General features: G+C 42.9%; 1 protein-coding gene across 3 annotated transcripts in view; it reads right to left on the bottom strand.

Annotated features, from left to right (window-relative positions):
- Positions 1–20,186, bottom strand: part of FNDC3B (fibronectin type III domain containing 3B) — a 358,179-nt gene that overhangs the window by 58,795 nt on the left and 279,198 nt on the right. For all 3 annotated transcript variants that reach the window (XM_067738062.1, XM_067738064.1, XM_067738065.1), the window contains exons 12-16: positions 8,356–8,480; positions 6,914–7,088; positions 4,935–5,021; positions 3,613–3,751; positions 1,723–1,794 (exon numbers count right to left, since the gene is read on the bottom strand). In XM_067738062.1, the coding sequence (XP_067594163.1) occupies positions 1,723–1,794; positions 3,613–3,751; positions 4,935–5,021; positions 6,914–7,088; positions 8,356–8,480 (598 nt within the window). The remainder of the gene's footprint in view (positions 1–1,722; positions 1,795–3,612; positions 3,752–4,934; positions 5,022–6,913; positions 7,089–8,355; positions 8,481–20,186) is intronic.

Below are 20,186 nucleotides of genomic sequence, written 5' to 3'. Positions count from 1 at the left end.
CCTGAGGCCAGCTGGGCAGGCGGAAGGCTGCTCGGCCACAAGGTTCCTGGTCAGACCAGGGCACCACTGAAGAGTTTCTCCTGGCTCTTATCTGCCCGGAGGTCACAGTGAGTGAAACCTCCCCCTCCCCATACAGACCAAGTCCTTTGGGTAAAAGGCCTGCTGTCTCCATGGAGCCCCACTTAAAAGACAAAAACACCTGAGGGAGTGACATTAAAAATGAAACATTCAGTGTGACCCAGGTTATCTGACCACTTCTCTGGAATAAAGCAAGCAAGCAGAGCCACTGGAGGGGCCTGGGTGAAGCTGATGCCACCAGGTGAAGAGCACTGGGGATGCTTCGACTGACGGCCTGCCTGCCCCACAAATCTGGGATGTTTATCCTCCTCTGTCTTGCTCCCACTAACACAATGTTTCCAGCAGACTATTTTAAAGGAGGCCTTTACTCCATGCAGTTGTTTTAGGGAAAATACTTTTACCCTGTTCCATGATAGTTACTAACTTCCACAAATGCCCTCAGCTGCTTATTAGGTCAGATTTACAATGAAGCCACGTGCACTAGGGCCATATGACAAGGGGGAATATTAAAGACAGTCATCCTGACATTACCGATCAAACAACCTGCACTGAAAAGGCAACTGGGAACAAGGACTACCGAGGAGATTCAATTAATCATTGACGTCATGCACTGGCAACGTTGTTAACTTTTAGGTACAGATGGCATCTACTTTTGATCTGTCACCAGTGGTCAAGAGAGCCACAAAAATTCAAAATATATTTAAGTTTTCACGATGAGCCACCGCACATCCGTGACTTCTCTCCTAGGTCAGATTTTTAGCATAGAATGTGATTTTATGTTAAGAACAGCTGTGCCCATCTCAAAGCATTTTCATGTTTTTCAGCTTAAAATAGGGCCCAACTGACATGAAAAACAAAACACTCCAGGTGGCTATCGTGGCACAGAATAAAAAGCAAGCCACACACCTGCATTGCTTGTTTGTAAAAGCTGCTGTTAACTCTTTCCTTTTTTCCCATATGCATCACTTTTTTAAAAAAAATTTAAGTTACAGGGATTATTAGAGTGGTGAGATGGGTGTCATTTTTAAAGTTCGGATGACTATACTTTTTTCTATTAAAGTCTAATAAATTTTATCAGAAAGAAGATCTAAGAATTTTTTAAAAGACACTATAAAGGGAATCTGATCTGTAACACTGTCCCACTTTAATTCACCTCGTCTGACTAGTAATGAAGAAATAATATGACTCAGAAATCACAACAAAAATGAAGACATTTTCTGAACTTGTTACAAAGCGTGACACTTGTCAATAGCCCACAGCAACACTATATTTTGTCATCCTTTGTGCACCAAACTCATTTGCTGTCTCCAATTTACCCTTCCTGCTGATTGCTTCTGACACTTTCTCTGCTTATAAGAATTTCTAGAGAAAGCGTGCCAAGAGAGATAAAAAACACATTTATTCTATTAATTGGGACCTCTGGTTTAAAGAAATGACAAAATTTTAAAAACGACAAAAACGTACATTTCAAGCAGACTCTGATCCCCGATGCTGTGTTTGAAAGAAAAAACTGTCAATATGTGATTAAGGCTTGTTTATTGTAGTACCTCTATCAATAGAATTAATGATTGCCCGCTATTATTATACAAATGTTTATCTTATTAGAAAACAGGACTTGAACAAAACAATTTCTACAAACTTCACCTTCAGAATTTCCATCAGTAATCTCTAGCAAGTACTTGAGTATTTCTGAACCACCGTTGTCCTTTGGAGGATCTGGAAAGTAAGCAAATGCCTTATTAGTTATAAAAGTGTATTGATTTTTGTTAGTAAATATTATTAGCACACATAGAATCATATAATATACTGTCTAAATTCTGGATTCAACCAAAAGGCACAATAATTAATATATTATTTCACCCAACTCCTTTCTCGAAAAACAAAGGAAACAAAACCACAAAACCTTCTGATTATCAAAGCGTAGAGCTAGAAATGTCAAAAATGTTAGCACTTATTTAGTGAAACATGAACAAAACTCAAAATATGGAGTTATTTTTCTAAGAGTTATGTTCATTTATTTATTTTGAGATTCTGAAGCCTGCTCTTCAATATTTGATGGTTTTTATATAAGACAAAATATACATATATTTCTTTTTAAAAATTACTTTATCCTTTTTTTATTTCACTTGTATCATCAGTGAGAGACGGAGAGGGAAGAAAAGGGAGGTGCAAAACCTACTGACAAAATAAATAAAAGATCAGAATACAACAAATCTGTCCCATCAGTTTGCTACTAAGCAAACTTTGTATCCCACATGAACCTAATATAAAAGCAGAGCTGCGGATCAATAAGAACCTGTACCAAAGAGCCGGTTTGAGGAGGAGGTTCCGGCTTGTTACTAGAGCCCTGTGCGCCTTAGGTATCATATCTGTCTACTGCTAACTCGGTGCCTGCAAGAGTTTTCTTTTCTGAGCAGGAAAATACCTTTTTGCAAGACTACACAGAATTTGCTTCTACTATCAGTTGGCCACCTCTGTATTTCAGATATACCCTCAGGTTACTCATATAATTTCCATCTCCCTTCACCTGTAATTTCTATTAATGTATGCAAACTTCAGCAATAGATATTTACAGCAATAATTAAAATATAGCATATGGCTAATGAAAGTAAATACTCAGTGTTGACGGAACTTTCTAGGATATTCTGAGAATAAAAGCTTTAGATCTGGCAAAAAGCACACCTAGATTTTTTGTTTCTCTTAATCGTATCCATCTTATAGGGAATAATTCTGCCTCAAAATTACCACATAACTTGAAGCAGTTATATGTCTCAGTGGTTGGTCTCCAATAACAATTTAATAATGTTTTAAATTCCCTTTACATTACTTGACTGCCAGGTAAAATCTTATTTTAGATTTCTTTTTTTTTTTTTTTTTTTTGCCTGTTTGGTAGTTACTATTATTGTATGACATTAGTGACAATCATGCATATTATGTTTCACATACAGCTGCAAATGTTATCAACATTCTAATGGCATTCATTTCACTGAAATAATCCATGCAGGTGAGCCACAAAACCCTCTACCAGATCCCCACAAATACCATGATGAACTTCAATATGAAAACCTTCTGAATTCCAAGACTTCCAAAGATATACAAACAACTAGTCTTCCTAATTCACTGTAACTTAAACTTCTGTAAAATTTAATATGACTTACCTAAATTTTGAAATTTATTTTTAATACTAAGTTTATACATCAATTTTTATATTAAATATTGCTACATTTTTAAGGGCAAGCTATTGAAGAATGAAATATATTCAGAGATTACCACATTCAAATCAATAATACATTAAAACTATAGGAGAAAAAATGTGTCTTACAGGAAAATCATAAAGTAAATGAAATGCTCTTACAATTGTCAATTTTACGAGTTTGTAGAATTCTCAGGATGTTTCTCATACATATATTTCAAACGTGTAAAACTCCCTCAAATAATATGATTTGTTTGTTTATTGGTTTGTCACTACTGAAATTAATCAAGTTTTTAAAAACCTGTCAAAAAAGCAGCAGCAGCAACAGCAACAAAACATACCCCATTTAACACTAAAACCATGAGATGTAACTGGTCCTTTAATGAGGGGTCTTGTAGGAGGTCCAGGCCTGTCAGGACTCGTTGTACAAACCAAAACTTCACTTGGGCAGCTTTTCCCTTCCATATTAGAAGCAGTCAGCTATAACACAACCGAAAAAACATTAATGTGCTTTAGATATCAGGTCTTAAACCAGTAGTGACTTTCAATATGGCAAGATCAAGGTATCCATAAACTCACACAGACAGACACACTCACATATTCTCTTTCTCTCTCTCTCTCTCACAGTCTCAAACTACTAATTTATAAGTGTTTATTTAATGGAGTACTTATTTTCTATACAGTTTAGCTATTAACAATTAAAAATAAAATAACAAGGTAGGTTTTAGCCAAAGATATTTTTACCCTTTCAAGAAGACAAAACAAAACTAGTATGTCACCACCCAGTTCACAGTGTTTTGTGGAAGGAAAACATGGAGGAAAAGCAGATAAAAATAACCTTGCTTATTTAGGAGTAGGGCAATGCCACCTTGTGGAGAAATGCTAGCAGTATACCTATGATCTCACAGCCAGCATCGAGTAACAAGGATTTTTAAAAATATCAAAAACTATCATTTTCCTTCAATAGTTACACATGCCACTGGATAATCCGACAACTATTTACTGAGTGACTACTACGTGTTAAATAACATGGTTTGGCTCACAAATTCAGAGAAGGAAAGGGGGAATCAGAAGACAACCGCATCTCTCCAGAAGGCACACTGTCACACTAGAAAACACCGCGCTGGGCTAGAATCAACAAACAGCGGGCAGCACACAAGGCAGCCTGCTGTTCCCTTCTCTCCTAACGAGGTCGCAAAGAGTTGATTCGCCGCAACGTCGCCCAACGCAGAGCCCAAGTGGGGAGGGGGTGGGTAACAGAAGAGCAAAAGGAAAACGGCTGAGAAAAAGAAAATGGGCAAAAGAGCAAAGGGCGACAGAGAAAAGGGAAATCTGATTAAAAGAAGAAACTGTGAATAGAAAGGTGTGACGTGCAGGTGAGAGACAGGTGCGCTGGGCACCCGGTTTGGGTCTTCCCAGGCAAGGGCATCTGGCCACGCTGTGATGCAATTTATTACAGCACATTACGGCAACAGGTTTCTTTCTCAAAAGTGGGTTTTAAAATTAAAGTTGGGTGTGTATTTTACAGATGTTACCTTAAAAGTGTAAAGCGCAGCGAACTTAAAAATCTTTTAACCTGTACAGGAGATTTAAAATGGTCAAGGGATGAAACATAAAACAGCTTCATTTTTAAGCAGTTCAGGTACCAAAATGACTGACTTACCCTGAACTTATACTGTGTGCTTCTTTTGAGATTTTTCACAGTACAGGTTAAATCCTCTCCAGTGTATTTTGGGTGGAAAAGGTTATCCTGAAAAGGCAAAGCCAGAAAGAAACATCAGTATCATAAAATCTGGGCGTTAAATACCTTGTCTGTAGGATTTTTATATTGCCTCCTTCCAGCATCACCAGCGGGCCAGAAGTGTGGCAGCTACACCAGAAAGAGGGCCAGAATCCCACAGTGCTTTAGGAAAAATTTAACTCTATCACATCATAATTTGTCCTGGATCTGGGTACTTTTATTGGGAGACTAACACTAATCTGAATGAGAACAATGTTCTCTCTTTGAGAGAGTGTAAATTTGCTTTGGAATAGATGTCACCATATACTTTTCTCACAGAGCAAATTTTTCTGGTTACTCAATAAGCATTTTAAACAATGAATTTAACCACCAAATTAACGAAGCTTATGTAGTTAAAAAAATTATCTAACAATGTCGTCATGAAAAAAGGCTCTTGTACGGAGATCCTTACTGTCAAGCTGCAACGTGCTATGCAATCCACTGGCTGGGGTTTCTGACACAGTGTCCTCTTCTGGACAAGGGGGAAAGCAGAGCTTGGATGGGGAAGACATAACCCTTCAACGGGATAAATATCCTACTGAAAGCTGACTGTACAGAATTCATTCAATAATATTCTCAGTCATGCACACATCCATCCATCCACCCACGCATTCATCTCGGAGCACCTTCTATGCATCAGGCTCTCTTCCACGCTCTAGGGGTTTAGCACTGCCCAAGAACAGAGTTAAGTCTTGCCCATCACAAACTGACATAATAGCCAGAGAAAGCAATTAACAAAAAAACCTACAGACAAACATGAAGCATGCTGTGTGGTGTTAAGTGCTGTGAGACGAAAGTAAAGCTGGGTAAGAGGATGGAGTGGTGGAGCTAGGAAGCACTGCTTCCAAATGAAAGCATGGGGATGCCATCTACTCAGATGGGGAAGGCTGTGGGAAGGCCAGCTCTGCAGGCTCCTTAAGGCAGCCACATATGGCTCCTCCAATTTAAATGAAATACAATTAAAAATTCAGTTCCTTGGGCTTACAGCCACATTTCAAGGGCTCAGCAGCCACGTGTGGCTAGGCACTATCTTATTGGACAGCACACGATACAGAACATTTCCATCATCACAGAAACTTCTCCTGGACAGTGCTGTTTTACAGGGTGGTCAGGAAAGGGTCGTCCAAAGAAGTGACATGTGAGAAGAGACCTGAAGGAAATGAGGGAAGTAACTCAAAGATATCGGAAGGGGCATGAGAGCCAGAGGGCACCAGAACTGCAAAGGTGGGGCGGGACGGCACAGCTGGTACGCTCAGTGAGACTACAGTGGCAGGAACAAGGGCAGGAACGAAGACCCTGAATGTGGAGGACCTGGAAAGCACTGTGAGAGCACTGGCTTTCCCTCTGGAAGAGAAGGGAAGGCACTGAGATGGGAGGGCTTCTGAGCAGAGCACTGACATGCCCGTATTTGTATTTAACAGGATCACTCTGGCTTCGTGTGGAGAACAGACTGTAGTGTAGTGAGGATGAAAGTAGGGAAAATACTTAAGAGGCCGTTCCATAACCCAGGGGCGAGATGATGGTGGTTCAAGAAGTGTAGTAGCTGTGCAGATGCTGAGAAACGGTCAGATTTCTGGGTAACTTTTGAAGGGAGCTTTGAAAGGCTTTGCTGACTGACTATATATGAAGTCAAGGAAGAGCCCACGGGTTTCTGGCTTCCCCAAATGAAAGCACGGGGATGCCATCTACTTGGATGGGGAAGACTGTGGGAAGGCCAGGTTTCTGCTAGTGGTTACAGTGGTAGAAATTAAGGCTTGGTTTCAAATTTAGGCAGCGAATCTAATTTCACCAGTGCATCCTGTAGTTATGATAAAACTGACTTTACCGAACACACACGAGGGTATAAAATGTGCCAGACTTACGTTTTCGTCCTCCTGGATTTCCAAGGTGTAGGTGACTACTTCCTCAGGTGAACAGCCTTCTGGTTTATTCCACTGCAGTGTGACCCATGTGACCCCAGCTCGAACAAGTCTTGGTGCAGAGGGCATCTGAGGAATGTTTCCTAACGTGTAGCACACCACCTCTTGGCTATACCCACTGGAGAGAGACAGACCCGGTGAGACACGCCTAGGGGCACGGGCGGGGTCTCGGCATTTCAGAAGAGCAGGGATAAGCCCACCTGCTGCGCAACTTGCTTGGGTGGGAAAGTCTGGGGCCTGACAGTTTCATTGAGCAAAGGAAGGCAAGGATCCTTTATGGGATATTCCCTACCACAACTTCAATTTGCCCCAATCCACCCCACTGCCCCCTGCACTGCTCTGCTTAGGTCTGCTACTGGAAAAGCATGCCATGTTACAGGACAACAGATTTAAAAATTTACTTCCCCCCGAAAGCACCCAGGAGAAAGCACAGCACAGCGGTGATGGTGACAAGCTATGAGCCACAGCTACCAAGGAGCCTTCAAATCCATGTGAGAGCAAATAACTGTCTACTGATAAAATAAATGTTTTACAAATATATATGGTGCTATTTTCCAAATGTCTGTAGACGCCTCTAGTTCATTTACAAATTCTTGAACTGTAGAAGCCTTTATCATTATGACCGTTCAACCAGTGCACTCTAAAAATACAATGGCTGTCATGGGTAGGGAAGGAGGGCTGTAAACCTTGTGGTCTTAAGAAGTTCTTTAGGCTGGAAAAACGGTTGGGACCAATGGTGTGCTGAACCTTTAAGAAGATTTTCAACAATCAGTGATAAAGAAAAAGATTTTTCCCTTAATCAACAGTTACCCAAGAAGTACAACTGAAATACGGTCTTTTCAGAGCACCTTTAATCCACTGATGCTCCACTATAAACCTGTTCTTGCCTTTCTCTAGCAGCTTGGAGGCAAGCCGTGTGTCCTACCCAGTCCAGATTTTCTCCAGTCCTGTGAGTATCTGCCCGGGCTGACAACAATGGACGGCCCAGCAACTCTTTCTTTGTATCAGCAAACACTCAGACACAGTTGAAAAAAGGCAACTGAATGAGTAGCTTGCTAAAGTGATGAAAGGAAAAGGCACACAACCTGAAAAAAATAAAGCCCCCAGAGGATTCCTTTCAAAATCTGTAGTTACCTTCCTCCTGATTCTCAGAGACCCCTAGTGGGCCTTTGCATTACAGCCTGCAAGGCTGCAAAGAGGCCACACAGTGGCATTTATCACCTCAGAAGGGGCTTTCTAGCCTCTGATTAGGATTCCCTTTCAGAAAATCTCTAACTGGTTCGGTGTGGAGGCAGCAGGCGACCTTGCGCCTTTTGGCAACGCGACAGAAGACTCAGAAACACCACACAGACGCTTAAAGGCATGAGGACCAGGAAACGCCATACCTGGTGCCAATGTCATTCCGAGCAGCCAGCCTGAATGTGTACCCCATTGCCGGACACAGCTTTGTCAATTTGCAGTGTTTTTGGCTCCCAAAGAAGCACTGTCTGAAACCACTGTTTCTTTTTCCCTGAAACAGCGAAACAATGCAAAGAAGTTTAAAAAAACATAATAAGAGAATGAAGGAATATTTTGAACAACTGTTTAATTTCCTAGTTTGGATGGACAAAACCAAGAGAAGGAAAGTGCTATACAGTGAAATGCCATCCCTAACACAAAGGCACTACAGAAAGCTGTGTTACCGAGAGGGATAATGCACGGTCCTTGTGGTATTTCGTCAACAAAATAAAAAAGGCCCTTTCAGGCACAAGGCAGTGCTCAAGTGAAGGATCACGATTTCTCAGATCTTCTTCCTTACTTGGTCAAACTGCCTGATCTGACTCATAGGAGTGAGTCTGCAGCCTCACAGGATTGCTAACTCTGGAGCTGCACAGCCACCCCCAGATGGCCCAGCACCTGAGGACCAGGCTACGCAGCTCTGCAAGCCACAGAAAGTCCTCCCTGGTCTTCTCTCTCCTCTCCCGCCTTGTGGCAGCCCCCAAGCCCACACGTGTACATTCTGGCTAGTGAGCTGTTTGTCTACTCATCCCTAAATACTGGGCGCATGCCTTTGACTCATCTTGTCCACATCTGGTCTCCTCAAGGCAGTGCTCTGGACAATCTGGGAGCTCTATCAAGGCTTGCAGAGTTGAACTGAATGTCTGACAAGCACTTCATCTATACATATTACAGCCATTCTTAAGTTTCTTATGAGGCTGGAAACATATTTTAATGCATTCCTAGCCTTACGTGATGCTTCAAACTCCTCGAAGGAAAAAGAAAACACTCCAGTGGGTTCTCTTAATAGAAGTAAGAAAACAAAAACAAAAACATAACTTAACTATGCTGTGCCATGCTCAGAGCCATGGAATACTCACATCGGCAGTTTTCTAGAATATTTCATACCCATAATCCACAGTATTTTATCTATGTTTACCAGAAGAAAACCACATGCTAACACTGGATGAATTAGCATTTTAATCAGACAGCCGGGCCCAGGACTTCCAGGAATGTTTGAAATTCTCAATTTATTACATAAAAAAACAAAGAAAGCACATTTTTCTTCTAAGCAAACTTAAGCATTTCCTTCCTTAAAGCAGGCCTCCAAATGCTTACTACTGAAAGAAACATTCCAGGTGAAGTCTAGTTAAAAATAAATATACAACTAGCTTGAAGTATCACTAGGTTGAACAGATTAAAAACCACCATGCCACATTCATCCTCAAACTCTTCCCAACTCTCCCCTCACAAGCAAGGTGGTACCCTTTTTCCAAGGAAGGGAGTAGAAGCCCTAACAGTCCTTAAGATGCAAAGTTCATTTTATCAAGGGTTCAAAGTACATTCAGGTGCAACTATGGAAAATGGGGAGTGGGGTGGGCAGGCAGTCAAACATAATGTCTTTCAGCGGCTACTTCAGCAAAGTCACCCTGTGACTTGCAAATCACGCCCTTATGCTTACTTTAACCTTGAGTGTTAAGGTTGCTGCAGACAATTTATTCACAGAAAACCCGTTTAGCATACACTTGCATAATTACATCCAGTGTCTGATTACACTCTAGGCGCTGCATGCCCTGGTATGTTCTGTATCCATTTCAGGCAGTAGCGTGATCTACCTTCTTTCCTCCACTACTTCTGAGCTCAGAGTAAACAGTGCAAGAAAGGCACATCCTGCTGCCATGGAAGCCTCATCCCTTCCAAACCCAATGTTGGCTCCCCTTCAATGCCTCATTTTTCCTATTTCTTTGTTTGGTCTCCTTTGCCCATTTCTCGTGCTTAGAACTACAGCCAGTAAATAAAAGCAGCCTGTTCCTTACTAGGTTGATTTGCTTTACTTTGGTGAAAACCGGGCTGTGGTTTAAATGAGAAAAAAAGAGTGGGGAGGCATCACTGATGGAAACTAGACTTTTATTTTGAGGGGCCAGAGCACTGGGGCTCACTAAAGAATGGGGACAGAGGCATTCTGTGACCTTCAAGATGTTTTCCTATATTGGTAACATTAAAAAAATTTTTTTTCAACTTCAGTATCAAGAACAATTACTAAATGAACTCCAACTTGCTTAGATAAATCATGCCAAATTTTCCATCTTAATACCTTCCAAGATATACAACTATGTGCATGGACCTCAGGAACACAGAGAATGACCCAGAGTTGCTGGAACTTCAGAATGAAGTTTTAGGAACAGTATTTGTAGAAGCTGAAGGGGGTAAGAGTACAACTATGTCACAGAGTTAAAAAAGTAAAGCTTATTGGTGAATTTTTAGAAGTCACTGAGTATAAAACAAAAAAAGGGGGGTGGGAGTAGGTTAACTAAGTATTTCGGACATGAGAAGCTTGAAAATACTCGTGGATGACATGGAGTTTAATATAAAAGGGATATCTGAGAAGAAAGAAATTAATATTCAGAGAGTCGCTGCTGTGCAGAGGTAATCTACGGCTAAGAGGTTAGCAGGTGAAGACGGAGAACGCCAGTGTGGGATGGCTCCCGCGTCCCCCTGCTCATCCGTGAAAGCCCAGGCCAGGCTCTCAAATGGCTTTAGTCTTGGCATTAGAGTAAGTACATGTTCAAAGGTACAGGCGATGTGAAGAATCTGTTTGTAAACCAAGTGTGATCCCAGGTTGCAGACAGCATTTATAAATAAAATATTATGCAGCTCTTCTTGTCGACAGAAATGGATAGGGTTTAAAAAAAAAAGATAATGCTTTAGAAGGCTAAAAGATTGATAGAAACGACAGGAGTGATAATGTGAATGTTTATCGTTATTTATCAGAAATTAAATATGTCCAAGCCACTACTGTCTGAAGTTTTACAAATGGTAAATCACAACTTCCATGTTTGATAGGTAGCGTGGCTCCAAATGATTTTGAGATATTATAATTTATGGCATGTTCCCTCCTTTAATAAAATCTAATTTAAAGTACACAGGATTACTGAGACATAACCGCTTTACTTGGAAAGACAACTTACTTTTTAATAATTTAAAGTTAGCTTCATGCAAAATCTCCTACTAAAACATGGTCCTAATGGAAATGCATAATCTCTCTCGACACTTTGTAGGGCCATTGCCATCAATAATCTGGTCAAACACAGGCAGCAGGGACACCTGTGGCCAAGGCCTTGTCCTGGTCAGCTACTGCTGCTAGGCTACTTGTGGGGTGTTACATAGAGGGGGGTTCCAAAGGTCTAGGAGTCGGCTGGTCTCCAAGATCTGAGGTATGGATGCCCAGTAGCACCCTGATTCTGCATCTTGGGGGATGATGGACGTGCAGCATGGGAGCAGTCAGGATCAGAACCTCCCTAAGATGAGCACTTGAGTTCCTGTTCTCCCGGGGAAGCAACAAAAACTTCACCCCAACTAGAGAAAGAGGTGAGAGGAGGCTGGAAGCCCACACCCTTGATCATCCTGGAGCAGACCTAGCCACTGGACTACTGACCTCATTGGACATGAAGCCCCAGCGTGTTCTGGACTAACTTGCTACTGCCAGTGTCCACAAGCCCAAAAGGGCAGATTTCCAGGGTTCCCCGACTTGTTTCCATTTCATAATCTTGGGCATGCCCAAATAATTTTTTCTACTGCATACACTGGGTTCATTCAAGGACAAGGTTAATCTTTACTAGAATGTGAAGAAATCTTGGAATACAAACCAACTGTGTGTTAACAGAGCTCAAGGTGCTCACTTTGGCAGGGAGTGAGGCATTAAAAACCCAGCTGCTTCCTTTTTCAGCTGTGCTCCTCTTCTCGCTCAAAAGAATTCACAGTTCTCGCTAATCTGCCATCATCCCGCACCTAGACCTAGCCTGAGAGCACACATTCGCCAGCCTGGGCATTGAGACAAATGGAATTGTTTTCTGCCCAGGGTCCAGGGTGCTTGTCCTCCGATTCTGGTTAAAAGTGCTTGAAAAGTGCTCGATTTGCCAGCAGCTGAATCCTGAACACAGCGTATATCAGATTAGTCCTGCCCCAGTCCTGAGGTCCCCTGCTTTGCCTCTATCACCTCTCTTACCATTGAACAAAAATACACTGCGTATTATCTACGTCCTAGACCCCACTGGTCAGCTTAACCTCCATGCCACCAGGCAGCCCACTCCCTGATGCCACTGCAACTCTATTTACCACAGAGTTCACTGGGCCTAGTCTGGATGTCTCATTTATCTGGTCCTTGGTGAACAAATGCTTCTTTTCAGTCCTAGATTCACAGAGTGAAGCAGGGGCACCACCTTCGGGGGCGAGTTGCAGCCTTACCACAGTCAGAAAGCTACATACTCCACCCACATGTGTCCCTGCTCCATCCTCATCCTCACTCCCTTTGCAGAAGGGTCATACATATGGTCACCACTCCTAATGATAATCAGAGTCCGGATGTTCTTTTAGGTCCTACAAAGTTCCTGCTTTACCCTGAAGAATGTCAACTTTTCGCCAGACTGTGAAAGGACCCAACCTTAGAGAGGCAGGGGTGAGAGAAGAGAGCACGGGGGAGTGTGTAGAATGTAACCCATGTGGCTACACAGCAGACAGTGACTCACCCTTGGAAACATTTTTCAGGATGAGTTAATATAAACTTCAGGGACAAAGATATTCTCAAGCATTATTTCACTCTTTAAAATGAAATTTGGGGATAAATGATAAATAAAAGGTTTAAAATACTTTAAGGAATATATTCTCTATTTTCTCATTTTATCTTCTGCCCTTTTACTACCTACTTGAGTATTTTTCTTTCTAATCTAGTTTAAAATTTTAAATTAGCTCTTAAATAAGATTATAAATATATTATCCCCTCAAAAAAGGGGGGAGGGAGCACTTTGCTGACCTCCTGTGAGTCGCCCAAAGGAAGAGGACACATGTAGTACAACAATGAGGCAGAGACATTAATTGGCAGGAAAGCAGTTTTTCTCATGGGTTCCCTTTCCTTATCACTGAGGGAACAGCAGTAATCTCTCCCATCTGTTTAGTGAGAAGGGCCGGGTTTGTGCACCGCTGAGTCACACCCCGTGTTCGGCTAGCGAGCCGCGCTGGCCACAGGGTCTGAGTCCCATCCTACCACTGCATCTCTGGGGCACATCTGTCTTCCTTCCCCTCTTCCCAGAACACTCAGAGGAGAGCAGGGGTAGGAAAAGAGTTATGCTGTACTTTCAAAGTCCATGCCCTTGCATATAAGTCTTAGGACATAGTACCTAAAACACTGTATGTGCTACACAAAGATAAAGGGAAAAAGATGAATGTACTACGAGAGTCAAGAGAACCTTTTATGTCACACGGTGACGATTTTAAACATGTCCAAACGTTCTTTGATTCTCCATCCAGTGAGGAGCAAAGCCTATGACCCTTTCCCTCGAATGTGCATGGGCTCGTGACTGTAACTGACAGATGGAGTGGAAATGAAGCTGTGTGACTACCAAGGTGAGGTCTGAAAAGATGATGAAGTTTCTGTCTTTTCCCCGGAATGCTCACTTTCGCAATTCTGACTCCCCTGAGGCTGCCATGCTCTGAGGGAGCCTGAGACGAGGTCCCACCGCAGCCTGCAGTGACCACTAGATTTGTTGAGTGAGGACCCCACCAGAAGGTTCTCCAGCTCCCAGCCAATGAGCCCTCCCAGCTGAACCACCAGAAATTGTGGAACACAGGCTAGCTACTCCTCCAGTGCCCTGTCCAAATTCCCAACCCAGAATCCATGAGATAAGAAAGTGACTGTTTTAAGGCATTACGTTTTGAGGTAATTTGTTATGCAATATTACAGTCATTTATTTTGATGTCCACAGATGTCTAGAATATGAAGTTTTTCAGTGAACTTTTATAAATTCCTCCTGTACTATAAATAGCCAGGAGGTAAGGGAGCAGAAGTGTGCATGCTCGTACTCAAAACCAATGTTTAAAGTATGCCTGGATAAAGGCTTCTATTTTCTACATGCACTTAACACATGCTTTTTCCCTCAAAGCGTCCAACAAAGTAAGGCCTCTCTGAATAGATCTTAAAAATTATTTCTGTAGAAGCTAAAAATGTAACAAGATTCCTATAAGACAAAGATCAACCAAAATTGTTAATCAATGGCAATGCAGTTACTTCATTTTACAGAGTGACATTTGAGAGAATTAAAATTTTTAATAATGCTATCCCCAAAGTTGTAGAGAACCCTGGGAATATTTTTAAATACAGACATGCAAAGGTCTTTGGGCAGTTTAGGTATTGCATAGCCTAAAGCCTCAGGAGTGAGCAAATTAAATAACCTTTCAAAGGACCTTCGCATATAATCGTGTTTCTACCTCTGTTTGGTATCTGTTTATGACACATAATGGAATAAAGTTCCAGTGGATAAATCAATTTACAGATAGGTCTGCCTATTTGAAAAATGGAATCTAAGTATATAAAAAGTATTTATTTCATAACATGCCAACTAATTTTTAAAGTTAAAATGTTTAAAAGTAGTTGTTAATTTGTAAAACTATGTAACTGAAAACAAACAAAAATATTTTTTTCAAATCTGTTTTCCTTCTTTATAAACTTAGTATCTTCATAACGTTGTCCTCACCGCTTGGGAAGATGAATCCTTAAAATGGGTTTGTTTCCTGCTAAGGAACTTAACGCATCTATGGCCAATTCTATACATACAACTCACGCATACTCCAACTAATTCAGGCCACAGTATTTTCTTGCCGGGAGTAATTCTGTAGACTGAGGTTGCTGTGGTTTCTCTGGCTGACATTTCCAGTTCCCCTGGACTGCACTAACAATCTTGGAAGCTGGTATTTCCAACACTGGTACTACGAGATGAAGTTGGCTGATATTTTCAACTGCCTTCAGATTAACAGATTGGAAGTGATCCTTCCTGCTCGCTGGCACAAGAAAATGAGAATGGCCAACACCAGGGTGCCCTGTGGTCACGTGGCTTGTACTCTTCCTGATGTTTTCTTGATTTATTGACCTCCTTCTCTTACAGGTTCTTTCACAGCCATGCCTGTTGCCTTCCCAAGCTGCTCTTACCATGTTTGATAACTGCCTGCTAAATAAATAACATGCATTTGGTTGTCAGGTGTCATGTGCTCGTGGCCCATGGCTGCTGGATCCAGACATGGGCTGAGTGATTCTGGGCTGGGCACTCTCTGTAACAGCATAGCTCAACCTGTCAGAAACATCAACGATAAATCAAATAAAAAAATAAGGCTGCACTGGCCAACTGAACTACTACCAGGCTCGAAGATTTAGTCTGCTAGTACATCTATATTTAGAAGCTGTACCAGCGTTGGCCGACCCTAGGCAACATCAAATATAAATGTTGGCTTGAGATATAAAAGCATGTATGGGTTCAGCATAGCCATATATAAGAAGGGGTTCATAACAGGGAGGTGGGGACACTCCACATCTGGGTGGATTCCAAAGTTCTTTGCACCAAACCTCACTCTCCCCTCAGTGATGCCTCTTTCATTTAACTGACCACTCTGGCACAGAGGAATTTTCAAAGGTAAGAAAAGGGGGTAGCGTAGTTTGTGGCTGCATGTCACTAAATAAATACTGCATGCATTTTATCCCCTGGCACACTAGTTTTTTATATTAGTGGGAGAGGCTTGGCTATCTGAAATAGTCAAGGATGTTCCTCTGGTTTAAAACAAACAAACATAATGTGCTTATATATCTCTCCAAATACGGAGGTTCACCTGATGTCGAGTGCTCTGATAGGATCAATGTGTTGGGACTATCCCAGTGAAGGGAAGGGGGTGATTTTAGAGCAGGTTGCCTATACAAGGGATGAACCAAGGGACGGATGGGCTCAGTTCACCCACCTAGCCAAGGCCCAAGGCGGCCATCCTCTAGCTGGCAACCAACAAGCAGGACAAATGAGTTGATAAATTAGGTGCCAAGGACCAAGATGCGCATATGTGATATAGCCTCAGCTGGAAGCTCCCCACAAAGTCTGCTGCCCTAACACATAATAACCCCCTCCTGTACACATGACAAATGGTAAAAAGCACGGAGAATCTGCTTCCGGTGTGCAGATGTCCGGGGTCCCTAAAAGAGAGGGCTCCTTTTAACTCAGTTCTTTGATACCTATGGACTTCTCTGAGTTATTAAATCCTTCCTTGCCTAGTTTCCTTCCATAGGGGCTGTAGTGGAGGAAGCTGTTCCCTGGGACCTCAGAAACCACCCTTTGACATGGAGGTGGTAAAGATCTGTGACGTGGCAAAACACTGTCATTCTGCCAGGTCACTGATTTGGCCCTTACGTAAAATATGGTTTTTGATGGACAAATGACAAACGAACCTGGGACCCCACTCTCCAATCTCCAAGAGGGCACTCCCCGAGAATGGGCAAAGAGCTCGTGGGCCTGGGCAAGTGGCACCTTCCCCTGACTTTCAGCCAGGCATCGGCGATGGGCTGGGGAGTAGGCACTGGCCTTCCGAGTTTTCTCCACTGAACAACAGGCTATGCAGCCTCGGGAAGCAGGGCTCCTCAGAGACAGCGTCAGCTGCACTCTCGGCGAGGCTCTCCTTATCCGCTCTGTGAGGTCAGTAAGTCACTCTGCTTGCCAATGCTACAGCTCTTCCAAGAAGGGCTGTCTAACCAGAAAAGCCACATGCAAATTCACTCGTTCCAAGAAGCCTTTTGAAAGATTATCAATATAACTAATGCCTAAGTTAAACAGGAATCTGATTAATAAAGCAGGAACCAAGCACCTCCTACGGGGCCAGCTCTTTCTCTACATGAGCTAGGTTGGCTGCTCCGGAACTAGATGCCCACAAAGCGACAGTCTGGGGCCTGCCACCTACTCTAGGTTTCTACAGTGGAGCTGCTGAGCCTGGGCCAGGCTGCCTAATGGTTCCCCATGGGCTTCTGGGCTCTACCTGGTGCCGGCCTTTTCTGTTTGAGTTCAAAGTATACTCCCCTTGACTTCTGCAGTATTTATGTCATTCGCGGTCTGCTGTGTTCTACAGTGGCGTTCACTCATTAGTCACCAGGAAAGCCAAATGTGACATTCCTTTTTGGGCTAGCTGAGTCACATGTGATGGAGAGTCTCGGGAACTCCACTAGTCACATTCCCACAAAGCTATTTTTCTGGTTCTTTTGTATATTCCCAACATGTCATGTCTGGAAGCAAAGCTAATGGCAAATTAGCATCTATATATAGCACTAACATCCATCTTTATTTAGTTCAAACCAGAGCTATTAACCTCAGGGCTCCTGCCTAAGTTCCTGACAGAAAAATGTCATATTCCTTTCATACACTCCTTCTGTAATTGACTTTTCCTATCCCAGATCTTAACATCAATGCGCTTAGGTGGTCTGAAATACTCATTACACAGAATCTGTCATTGTCCAAGTTATCTCATTCGATTTTAACCTACCTGTGAGATAACAGACGCTATTTTTCAAGTGGAGAAGCTGAGACTTGGAGGTTAAATTATTTGTTTGATTAGATAGAGACAAAGCAGAAACAATCCAGTTCTCTTTGGGTGAACACCATGTCACTGAACACATAAGCATGAATCCATGCCACGTGTTCACAGTGAGATCTTAGGAGACCTGCGTTTGTGCTGAGAGCTAGCTGCTAATAGCACCAGTTAGCATTTCTGTAGAGCACGCGTCAAAACAATATCTAAGAGTAGAACTCACACTACCACTTATCTGAGTCACCCCAACAAAGGGATGTGGCCAGGAAAGGCCACACCTTTCCAAGTTATGAAAACTGATCTGTTTCAGGAGAAAACTGAAACTGGTGGCTATAGCTGAAAAGCCAGTGACACCTGTGTGTTCCATTTTTAGTTGCTCATTACCATCTCATAGTCACAGTTACTTCCTGCAGTGATGGAAAAATTATGGGAGTGGCTAGGCACAATTACTCACGGAGAAAAGTAGGCATCCAGCCCTCTTGCAGAACTATTAGTGAGTAATTCCCAAGTGAAGTCTGTGAACAGTGATCTGACATTATTGACAATGAATTTAGGAGTCAGGGTGTATTAGCTTCCCGCCCCGTGCTTCACGGTTCTGTTTTCTGTTCCCCATTAGGGCCACACCTGCCTTCAGAGACCAGCAGGCGGTTAGCTCTTGATTTTAAGGTGGCTTTTCCCAAGGTCAACTCAGCACAGCATCCCCAGTCATAGGAGAAATAAAGGCCAGGTACTCACTGGCCTCTCTGCTTCTGCTCTTTCATTCATGAAGTTCTTTTTCTAGAAACTTGACAGTAGGACTTGAGGCCCTGTGCTCTTAGTTTACTAACACCTTCAGAATTTTACACTAATTATTTTATTGGAATGGTGATTAAAAATTTGAGCAAAAGAGGGACTGTCCTGGTGGTCCAGTGACAAAGAATCCGCCTTCCAATGCAGGGGACACAGGTTCGATCCCTGGTCGGGGAACTAAGATCCCGCATGCCACAGGGTGACTAAGACCGCGTGCCACAACTACTGAGCCTGCGCCTCAACTACAGAAAGCAAACCTGCATGCTACAACTAGAGAGAAGCCTGTGTGCCACAACGAAGAGCCCGTGTGCCCAATGAAGATCCTGTGTACCGCAACTAAGACCTGACGCAGCCAAAAAAATAAAAATTAATGAAATAAATGTTTAAAACAAAATTGAGCAAAAGAATAAATTCTGGGAACTCTAGCCAGGGCTGATATAATAAAAATATGGGATGAGACATTCGTGGTGCATGTATGTAGATGGGGTCACCTCACCCCAAGCTGTGATTCTCAGACCAGGTGCCACAGCAGGAATGGGGTGGGGTGAGACTCCTGAACAAAAGCTTCTTCGAGACTGAACAATACCTGCTTCCCTCTCAGGCGGGGATCTGCTCCTTTGTGCACCCACCCACCTTTCTGCCCTTTAAGCTTGTTTCTACAGCCCCCTGGGTGCCAGAGAGGCCATGAGGGCATGGCTGGGAGAGGCGAGCTCTGGCTGTGGAAAGGGTTGGGCGTGGGGGGAGGAACTTCAGCTGAACACCCCTCCTGTTCTCCTGCCCCACCAGGGGCACGGTCTGGAAGGAGACTTGTACCAGGTGCACCTGGCTCAGACACCACCAGCAGAAGGTTTTGGAGGGAGAGCCAGCGCCTCACGTGCTCTCACTTGCTGCAGGTCAGATGTTGTTCTCTGTTTGTACATTTGATTTTCTTCCTTGAAGAATATTAAGCCACAGGACATAAAAGGATTCCTGTGTTGGCAAAAGGCCTATAGTCAATTAGCCTGGAATTTCCAGGAAAGCTCACCAGAACCGACACCAACAGGCATTCAAAGGTGGGAAGGAATATAAAGAGGAAAGGGGAAGACAGAAGAATTAGGATGGAAGTGAGGGCAAGATGGAAGGAGAGCAAGGACGGGAAAGGCAGGAGAAGGCCCAAAATAAACAACTTCACATTCTGTGGTCACTCGTCCATAGTGGGTCCTACTGAGTACAAATGATCATCAGACAGAGCTTCTCCATTTCATGGGAGGCTGTAGCATGTTTCCTCCCAGCATCATGCCAGGACACTTTAAAGTCAAATTCAAAGGTAAGGTGGCCAACAACTGAGTCACCATTACTATTTCCTGCAGCACCTGGGTTTTTCTTGAGGTTTCCCACTGACCTTACTTAACTTATGAAGCCATGGTCCAAGACAGAGAAGCAGCCAAAAACACAGGAGACAGACAGACAGACAGACAGACAAACAGACAGACACACACACACACACACACACACACACACACACACACACTCATCAGTGCTCTGAGAAGATATGGAGAGGAAAAAAGCTCCTCTTTACTAGGTAAACTCT

Source organism: Pseudorca crassidens, chromosome 5 (assembly GCF_039906515.1).
Source record: "Pseudorca crassidens isolate mPseCra1 chromosome 5, mPseCra1.hap1, whole genome shotgun sequence".
Classification (NCBI taxonomy): Eukaryota; Metazoa; Chordata; class Mammalia; order Artiodactyla; family Delphinidae; genus Pseudorca; species Pseudorca crassidens.
The sequence above is the reverse complement of the archived record's forward strand: the minus strand, read 5'-3'. Positions and strand labels throughout refer to the sequence as shown.